Source organism: Halyomorpha halys, unplaced genomic scaffold, assembly GCF_000696795.3.
Source record: "Halyomorpha halys isolate HHAL.00 unplaced genomic scaffold, Hhal_1.1 Scaffold668.1, whole genome shotgun sequence".
Lineage (NCBI taxonomy): Eukaryota > Metazoa > Arthropoda > Insecta > Hemiptera > Pentatomidae > Halyomorpha > Halyomorpha halys.
This window is the reverse complement of record NW_027111382.1, coordinates 94,869-105,721: the sequence shown is the minus strand read 5'-3', so window position 1 is coordinate 105,721 and position 10,853 is coordinate 94,869. Positions and strand designations below refer to the sequence as shown.

The 10,853-nt window shown below is 28.1% G+C and overlaps 1 protein-coding gene across 1 annotated transcript in view; it reads right to left on the bottom strand.

Moving 5' to 3' along the window:
* Window positions 1–10,853, bottom strand: part of LOC106685182 (kazrin) — a gene marked incomplete at its 5' end in the record, with an annotated part of 86,232 nt that overhangs the window by 2,032 nt on the left and 73,347 nt on the right. The window contains 2 exon segments of the mRNA XM_014427737.1: window positions 4,248–4,271; window positions 6,777–6,800. Of these exon segments, the coding sequence (XP_014283223.1) occupies window positions 4,248–4,271; window positions 6,777–6,800 (48 nt within the window).

Genomic DNA, 10,853 nt, shown 5'->3' with positions numbered 1-10,853 from the left:
TTTTTATTTTATTTTTAATATTTTTTAAAATTATTACAATATATATATAGGAAGGGGGTGTACTTCGGTCAAAATGGGGGTTATCCTAATATTGCCTACCGATTCCTTGGAAACGTTGCCTAAATTAAAATATTTATTTGATCATATTCGATTTATAAATTTTTTTTTCCTTGGTAACAAAATAAATTTGACTTTGTAGGCATTATTTGGACCCCTGGTCTTAATATTATTTGGACCCCTGGTCTTAATATTATTTGGACCCCTGGTCTTAATATTATTTGGACCCCTGGTTTTAATATGGCCAATTGATAATGGTTTGTATCAAAGCCCAAAATTCCTCCCAAATTTCCTCATTTTATTTTGAAAGTAGATAGATTACTCTAGCTATAGCCAAAGTTTCAGGCCAATGGAAATTGAGTGGATAGTTTTCCCTCAAACCAGTTGAATTGACATGATAAACTTATAATATTAAGATATTAATGAAAAAACTGATATGAGTAATCAATATTTGTAAAGTTCCAGAAGTACATCGAGGAAAGGAAAGGAAGTTCAGTCAACTAAGAAGTGGATAGATGCCAAAAGAGTGGGGGAAGGGTTGGTGGGAGAATATTTGCCACTGAGCATCTCTCCCCTACCCCCACAGGCAAATTCGATTACCCACAGGCAAATTCAACATAGTTGTGCTATACATACATATTAAAACATAAAATATGCACTACTATTATTTTAAACCAGCCTATTTGGAAAACTGGGTAAATAAAAACCCTCTTTAAGTGATAAAAAAATACAGAGATCCCATTTATACGGGCTACAAATTAGTTTCATGCACACACACTACTTAACAATAAATAATACTTTCATGAAATAATGAAATTACAACTTATCTATTGTCTGACCCTCTACAAAATATTTATAAAGTTGGTAACTAACTTAAAACAAACAAAGGAAAATTGGTAACTATGAATTTACCATAACATGCAAGACAGCTACACACTCAAGAAGATTATCTAATGAAATTTCTAATTTAATTCAAATAAATAACTTTTAGTCTTTTTTTCTATTTCGGTAAATTTATTCATCTTTTTAATTCAAATTCTTTATTTTATTAATTTTAGATCAATAATACTGCTGAAAGACATATGAAGTGACAGTTATTAAATGCTATTATATATTTATTTGTTTACGGGACAAATCCTCAACAGAGTTAGCCAGTACAATACCTAGTTACATATTTTTCTATTGTTATTCTACAAGACTAAAGAATTATAATCATATTTATAAACCAATAATAAACAATATACCTAAGTTGGGCTATCTATTTCTCATAGTAAAAGAAAAAATCACTAGATATTTAACAATACAAAAGAAACAAAAACTATACATCCTATTGAGAAGAAAATTATTCAGCTCGAGGTATGAGATTTCGAGTTACATAAATAAACAACAGTTTAAGATCAGGGGTTTATTTTCGGTATGTATCGGATTCGGTCCTCATGATATGAGGGACAGCTTGATAAAAAATTATAAAAATCCTCCAACGCTATTCCATCACAAGCTGGGAAAGGCTTCTGTGGGTCCAAAGCATAATTGTGTGGACCGACAGAAGGAATAATTGCGTATTTACTGGAGAGTACTAATTTGGCAATGAATCCCATGTAAACTATGGGGTAGCTGACATTTAGTTAGAGTTGAGGAATGTCCGCTTTAATGAAAACACTACTGTACCACAGATTATAGGTTGATTCTCATAATAACAAATAACAAACTTTTACAAAAAAAAAATTTATAAATTAAATAACAAAATTTCAAGCAAAAATTGAACTAAAATGATGAGAAAAAACTAAAGAAGGTGAGATGACCGACTACTAAAACTAAAGATGAGATGGCCGACTAAAGCTGCTAGAGAAGTGCTAGTCCTCCCAGATAGAACGGCATGCAATCTTAACTGCAAAGGAACTTGCTCGCCCTTTAAAGGAATCTATTAATAAAAGATGGCAGGTAATGTGGCATGAAAGTCCACCCAGTAAGTTGAAACCTATAAAGAAAGATGTGAAGTCCTGGATTACATCAACCCGAAGTAGACGCCGTGAAGAAGTAGTGATCACGCGACAGAATAGGACATACCCGATTGACACACATCCACCTCATAACAGAAGAGGCCCCTCCAAAATGTTCGAAATGAATTAGTAATCTGACCATCAAACACATTTTTGAACAATGTCATCACTACCCATTAACTCTGAACCAGTTAGGGATACCAACAAATGTTCTAATGGTGTTGAGAAACGACGAATCCGTAATAGAAAGAGTCATTAAATTCATCCATCATACTATAATAACCAGCCTTTAATTATTATAATTATCTATTTATCTCTCCTTATTTTTAAAATTAGAACAGTTACTTATCTGCTTTTCATCATCCTTTCCACCATCATAACGATTATTAAACAAATTATAATTGTCTAGCTAAATAATATTTCGAATCTCACGGAAATCAATCCCACTGGTGCGGATTAGTACACCATACCAAAGCTATGACTATGGAACAAGTAGGCCTTACCAAAACCAACAACCAACGGGCGTTGATGACCAGGCTGTTAAACACCCTTTCAAAACTAACAGACAACTAAAAAAGGTATTAAAAGTATGAAAATTAACCATAATACATAAAAGAAAGATGACATAACGCAAAGGCACTTTGGATATATTACAAAACTTTAATGTGACAACAAACTTTGTAACTATTTTTAAAATAAGCCCCTCAAGATGGACTGATCTTACCTAACAGTGTTAGTGTATTGGTGTAAAATTAATAAAATAAAGAATTTGAAATAATTTCCCGAAATAGAAATAAAATTACATGAATAATAAACTACTAAATAAATAATTTTATTCATTAATAGAAGAGTGTTTTTTTAATTTCAATTTTTTATGAAATTTATTCTTCCTTTTAATTTCCTTTTCATGTGCCTATGTTTCCGGATTTTTTCTACGTCATCAGGATTACAATGGAGGTAATCTAATAATCTTTAGTTTAGCATGTTAAAAATATGCCTGGTCTCTTAGAGGTCTTTATGAATCCAGTGAATATTAAAAAAATATATGTATAAAAGGAAGAATCTACGAAAAACATAGAAAAAAATTAAATAAAACCAAACTTTTTTGGAACAACTAGACAAAAACTGCTACTGGTGCACTACAGGTAATATTAACAATCAACTCTTGATAACGAAAATCTCTGATAACAAGAATTTTTTTTCTAAACTCTTGAGAAATCCTTGTTCAGTCTAAAAATAAATAAATAAAAGAGGGTAATTCAAAAATATTTTTGGTGAAAATTACTTTCTTTAAGTTGAAGGAATAACTGTTTTCCTATAAATCTCAAAGTACTCAATATAAAACATAATTATTAAAAAAAATATTACTTTTATTAGTCAATGGTTACTCGAATATTAAATGAGATTATAGGGAAAAGCTTATTAAATTATGGGTGAACATTTATTAAATTATTGGTAAAAATTTATTAAATTATTGGTAAAAATTTATTAAATTATTGGTAAAAATTTATTAAATTATTGGTAAAAATTTATCAAATTAAAATCTGGGTAAAAATTTTATCCGAACAACTATAAATCAACATTTTGTGAATTTATTTTAGGAAATTTTATATACAATAATAATCCTACTCCTACGAAGATAAACGTTTTTAACTACATTATATTACATTGAACTAGCTTTAATTTCAGCGCTAATATAAATGTATATTATATTATTCTACGTCTAGTGGTTTCTGAGATAAAGATTTCCCACAATAAGTTCAATAACTACTGATTTTTCAATACAGTTTTCATGAAATGTTTCTTTTAAAAAATGTAACTTGGAAACTTTTGAATGTAAACAGTTTCACTAGGGCTCATATTTTAGCAAATTTACTCTACTTTAAATTATGTTCTTTTAGATTTTCTAGTGTTGTAAGTAGTTTTAAGGATATGGAGCTCTGAATGAAAAAATATAAATGTTAAAAAAAAACATTTTGAAATATCCACCAAAATCTAACTTCTAATCCTCAACAATGATAATCATAATGCAAATCATTACAAAAAAAAAAATGGTTGATTTTTTATTCTCTTGAAATTTGAGTTATCAAGAGTTAAAAGTATAATTAAATCCTGGCAATATAAATCAGTATAAAAATAAACAAGAAAAAATAAACATCTATCCCTAAAATACATATATAGAGCATTTACTTGTGAACTCCTCCATGAAGAAAACTGAAAATATAGATAAAAATTTGCATTATAAAATACTATTAAATTTTAAAATAAATCTCAAAATTTAAAACCAAAACTTGGACTTCGTATTTAGGAAATATATATTAGGGGTATTGATGATATTAAGTTTAACATGCTAAATTTGAAAAGTTGTGTAATACAGATAAATATTTTTTTGTTTTAGCATGTTAAAGCAATAGGACATTTAACACAGTTAAATCTGTTAATGGGCCTGGTAAATGGAGAATGATTTCATGCAGCAGACAAGCTGAGCTTCACACCATTTTGTCTGTTTTCGTTCTGATAGGTTAGTTGCTCGCAGTTTTTGTTTTGAAAATTATTAAACTCTAATAAAGAAATGGATGAAAATAATAATAAAGTACTAAGAAAAAAAAAACTAAGAACAACAGAGATGGAGGAAAAATGATGTGATGAAGCTTTGGAGATTTTAGTTATAATGATTACAAGGTTAAATACAAGTTACCAAGAAATTTCACTAGGAGCTCCTCAGAAATTTACATATAACATGGAATATAAATGGGACTTTTCACAATCCTATACTTATAACATTTAGTCATAATTAAAACTTGTACATTTAACAAAACATCATGAAAACCCCTACTATTGTAATTTTGCCAGTGTGATACGTGTTAAGTTCTTAATGAAAAATTTATTAAAACAATATATTTTTTAATTGCTTATTTTCCTTTCAATATACAATTTGTCTTCAATGCCATCTGTGTCTTTCACCTAACTTGACTAAATATTTAATGAAAACTAAAAAAATATTGCTTTCTTAATTAAATATAAAGGCAAAATTCACCAATTCATCAATTTTAATTTATCAACAAAATATTCTATGTTTTGCTTGCATGCCGAATACTGACAAATATTTATAGATTAAAAACAATGTTATTAATACTTTTTAAAGACAAATGTGAAAATTAAAATTAAAAGAAAATGATTGGGCATGCGGTCAGTGAAGAATACAAAGAACTTATTTGGTAGTACCAACGTTTCGGCCATAATTTCGGTTTGTTTAAATGACAGCTGCCTTTTTACTTCAGTCAATACATTACAAGTGGCTCATTAACATATTTGTACTTCTTGATTGGCCCACCGCATTAGTTGTAATTTGCGTTGATCTTCTGTCTAGTAAGTACGTCCCTCTAATTAACTGCCTATTATTCTTTTCTTTCTTTACTCTCTTTTTTCTTCTCTCACCCACTTTAATAATTATGTTCACCACATCTTACTACTGTTATTTATATTAATTACAACTCTTTGCTTATATAACTTTATATCTATTTCTTTAATTAGATCTGTAGGTAAAATAGTAAAATAAAAGAAATAGATATAAAGTTATAGATAAATTAGATCTGTAGGTAAAATAGTAAAATAAATCACATGTACGTTTTTAATAATATTTTTATATTACTACATTTTTAATTTTGTGGTTGTAGTTATTTAGTTGATTCTCATATCAATATTATTTTATTTTTTCATTCTTAATTTTAATATTACTTTTTCATTGAATTTTATTATATACAGTTACAATATTCTTATTGTATTACACCGTGCATTTTCTTCAATACTACTTATGTACTTATATTATCTGTTATCTTCTTATGTTTCTTTTTTTTTTTCTGTAATTCTTGTGGTTGTTATCTTGTTTTTGTTCTTAGCTCTGATGAAGGCTTGAAATTCTGGCCGAACGATGGCACTCATAAATAAGTTTCTACTTATTTGTGTTTTTCATGTACCATAGCCCTAATCATCTTCTCGTCATATTTATAATCCATGATCAACTATCTACTCAACATTGTAAAAATTAAAAATTTGAAAAAAAAAAAACTGATTAATAAATTATAAAATTTATTCTCTACCAATAAAGATAAAATTGATGTTCTAGATAATGTTGTTTATCAATAAAATAGTATTAGTAGTATTAATCCTATGACTATATATATAACGGACAAACTAAAAAAAATTTTAAAAACAGAATTAAACAATACCAGAGTAATTGTAAATCTAAAGATAAAAAATATAATTTATCGACAATTTTATCTACCCATAGCACCGATTACAAACATAATTTTGATGTTGAAAAACCTAAAATAATAAAAAAAAGTAGATAATAATTACAAAGGTAAAATAATAGAAATCATTGATCTCCGCCAATTACTCGCTAAGGTGAAAAATACCGGAATCAGCAGTGCTGGTTTTATGATAACAATCCTGCATTATGGTGAGGGAGGGGGTCAACGAAAAAAAAAGAAGACCAATATTTAACCTCAAAAATGAATTCAATATTACACAAAATAAATGAAATTGATTACCCTCTATTATGAAATAAATGGATTACCCTTGCTTATAAATATTTTATTATAACTAAAAGCCAACAACAAACATTAGGATTAGTATTTTATCTTAGTTCATTTTAATCATTAAGAATTATTTTAGTACAGATTTAATTATTGTTAAAATAATTACTTTCTCATTTACCTTCTTTCGAACTGTACTATAAGTCTGCCATCCACCAAAAAAGCAAGCATGAAAAATAAAAAGATTTTATCAAGAGAATATAAATGCAAATGCCCACACTAACACACACATACAGATACACACGAACATACACATACAAACATCACGTTTTTAAAATAAACAGTTGATCAGAGTCCTATGCCATAAGTATTACTGAATTCCCAGGCAAAGTTAAAAAATTGTCATCATAAATGAAAGGAACGCAATCAAGCGAGTTGTGCAATCGGTAAATATGATGACACATCACCTCCTTAATAAATTAACAATTTATAAATTAAATTCTCTTAATAAATTTAATGAAAAGCTATTCTACTTGATACTAAATGCAGTCTTCTAGTTCAATTCACACACAAAAAAAAAAAAAATATTCATGTTATTTAACAAAAAGGAAAATGACGTTTAACCTCACAAAAACATAAATAAACTTTAATAACAATTATATTCTTCAACAGATAACTGAAAATGACAGTTATAAAAAATAAAACCAAAAAATCAGCAAAGAAAAAAGAACGAACACAGGAACAAAGATATGTTTGATGAGGATTTTTTTTCCAAGAGATACTGTTCAAATATTCAAAAATATAATTAAATAATATTTAAAAGATGTAGATATTACAAGTATTGTTAGCAATAATAACACCAACTAAAAATTATCCAATTTAAATTCAACTGTTCTTCAAACTTTCAACTGTTTATTTTAATTCTCCTAAGTTTCAGCCTATTGTCAAGGAGACAACCAAAAAATTGTTTTTCACATTATCACTATAATACTCATACTTCCTCACGTAATACCAATATTTTCGAACACACCTTAATTATTTATTGTCACAATTCATTTAAAACTATCTTTCCTTTGCAGGCTAATTGCCCTTGCCATATAATCTTCAAAAACAAAAACAAAATATCAAATTAATATCATAACAGTTTCATTTAAATTTTAAAAAACGACTATTCACTTTAAAAAAAAAACGGTTTGTACCTAAACATGTCTATGATAAAAATACAACAATTATGTTTTTTTAAATAATATTAAAATATAAGCAACAAATAAAAAATAATGTGAATTAAATTATAAATAAATTAAGCTCTGTAATGAAGTGATAACAGAGTCCTAACCTGTTGGAGGTAGGTTTTATTGTTTGTATTGTTTATGTGTTTAGTAGAAAAGGAAAAAAAAAATTAAGAATAGTTTTTATATTGAGATTGTACTTTTTGTAAATAAATAGCCATTTTATAAAATTTAAATGAAACTGTTAAGATATTAATTTGTTATTTGTTTTTGTTTTTGAAGATAAATGACATGGGCAATTAACGTGCAAAAGAAAGACATTTCAAATGAATTGTGACTAGTAAATGATTTAGATATATTAAAAAAAATTGGTATTATATGATGACCTAATATGGTAGTAATGTAAAAACAATTTTTAAATTGTCTTCTTGATAATGACCTAAGGATCAAAACGGTGAAGGATTAAAATAAACCATTGAGAGTAAAGTGAATTATTTGTAGTTGGTGTTATTATTAATATAAAACCACTCTCAAACAATAATTAATAAATATATTAAATTAGTAAACAAATAATTGGTAGCAATAATTATGGCAGAAGACATTGCCAAATATATTAATGAAAAATTAGTAGCAAACCATTTATACATTTGATATATTCTAGAATATGAAAGGAGTTTGTCCCTTTTCCTTTTTTAATTCCATAAAATTATGTCTATATAAAAAGAACTTCTTATATAAAATCTTTTCCATTCCCAAAAGACTTATTGAATTCAATTTATACACATAGCAGTGCTACAAAAGATAGAAAATTAATGGAACTGTGTTGTCTTTTGTGCAAACAACCAAACAGCAAATTTGTGCAAACACACCATTATTATATAAATAGTATAATGCCACAAAAGCTACTCAAGAAATTATTGAAGAGGTAAGATCTGCTGGATCTACACGTTTGCCACTTGCTGCAAATCCAAGACCAACAATGCTTGGTTAACAAAGGAACCAACGAACGTCGGCTTCCACACGCTTGTTTTATTCTTTTGAATTTTTTCAGCTATTACATTCGATATAATCTATTTTCATTATAAAAACGGACAAAATAAAGATAGGTGAAACAAAAATAAATGTAAATATCAGTAACGCAAATTCAGATAAAAATTCATAAGAATAGTACTACATCACTTTAGACCATCATTTTAGAATTTTTATAAAAAAAAAAATTTAATTTAATTATCTAGACTTGTCTTCCTAAATATATATTTCTGCTATATTAAATAAAAAATAAACTGCTAAAATTAATTGACAAGATTTGAAACAATGCATTTAGACCGAATCGATATAATTTTAAAATATACAATATTAAAAAAGGGTTAATTATTTAATCTATAATAATTAAAACACGGAGAGCACAAATATACATTTGTTGGCAGTTCTTAAATAGTGCAAACTGAACTCAAACATGTGAATGCGGCACAAGCGCACAAAAACTGACACCTGACAGGTCGGCATCATTTTAGGCCAACTTGTACCAGTCCAATCCAAATAACCTATTCACAAGCTTGTGAATGCGCGAATTTGCTATTGTTTGGCAAACGTGTAGAGGTACCTTTAGAGAGAATGAGAAAAGCTTTAAAGTCATACAGGGAGGCTTAAGATGAGGAATGTGCAGCCTAACTTTGGCCTACAAGAACCACTAACACCCCGCCCCAGCACTATTTATTTTCATTACATTAGGGGTATTCATGATCTTTAGTTTAACATGTTAAAGCGTGTTAAATGGAAAAACTAATGTTAAATGGAGAAATATTTCCTTCTTTCGCCATGTTAAAACGATATAACATGTAACATGGCTGAGAGTCTGTTACTAGGTCTGTTAAATGGAGAATGACGTCACGAAACAGACCAGCTGAGCTTGTTTTATTTGTTGTCGTGTTAGGTTACTTACTCGTAGTTTGTATTTTGTTTTTGTTTTTTTCTTTTGTCTTGTGTTTTGGACTTTTTAAAAAATACAATCAGTAGCCAAACTTTTACACTTCTACTTTCCACTTATTTTAGGCATGTTGTAATAAAACATAATAACATGAAGTTTTGGCAGGAAAGGTTACTAAACAAGTTGCTAGTAAATCCGCTAGGAGCTCTTATGTATTTAATATGACTTTAAATAGGGCTGCTCACAATCCTGTACTTATAATATTTAACATGGTAAAACATTTTACATTTAACACAATATCATGAATACCCCTATTCTATGATTTATAATATAAATGATACAAAATAATAATCAAACATTTACTATATCATCTCCAAGAAGATAAATAAAGAATGACATTATGGAACTATCATTTTCAAGTTATAATTACAGTGACCGTCCACCAGTTATGTAATACATTACTTTTAATTATCTATGTACTTAGTAACCATTTAAGGACTGCCAGAAATGAGTTATTGAGTCAAGTTAGAACTCATGTATGGCACTATACCTCATAGTACAAGAACCCAAGAGGAGAAAAAATCAGTTATTTCACTCCAATTTTTGATTACTTTATTGGAAACTATATATAACTATTAATGCAGTGTAGGACTCCAACGGGAGTCTTGGGCCGACGTAAGAAAAGGAAAAAAAAAAAATGAATACCCCTATTGAAGAAGTGAGGTTAATCGAAATCGAAAATATGTGAAAATCGATTCTATAAAGTGGCACCTCTCGTCACATCACATCCCATACTATATACTCGCCTTAAATATGTGATTTCTGCTTCATACAACATTTTCTTTTTGAGCTAGGCTGTTCACAGACACACAGACCATTTAGCGAGAGTAGTTTTTTTTGGACCAGTGGACCTCAAAACGTGTATTTGCATCAAAAACTCAAATTTGAAATTGCATAACCACAATACTTTCCCTTACTGTATATTCCATATATAGCTAAGTGAAAGTAATAAAAGTATTAAGTGCAGTTACCCAACTTCGAATGCTAATTAGATTTGTCAAATCCTCTTTTATATTTAATTATTTGAATTATTTATTCATTT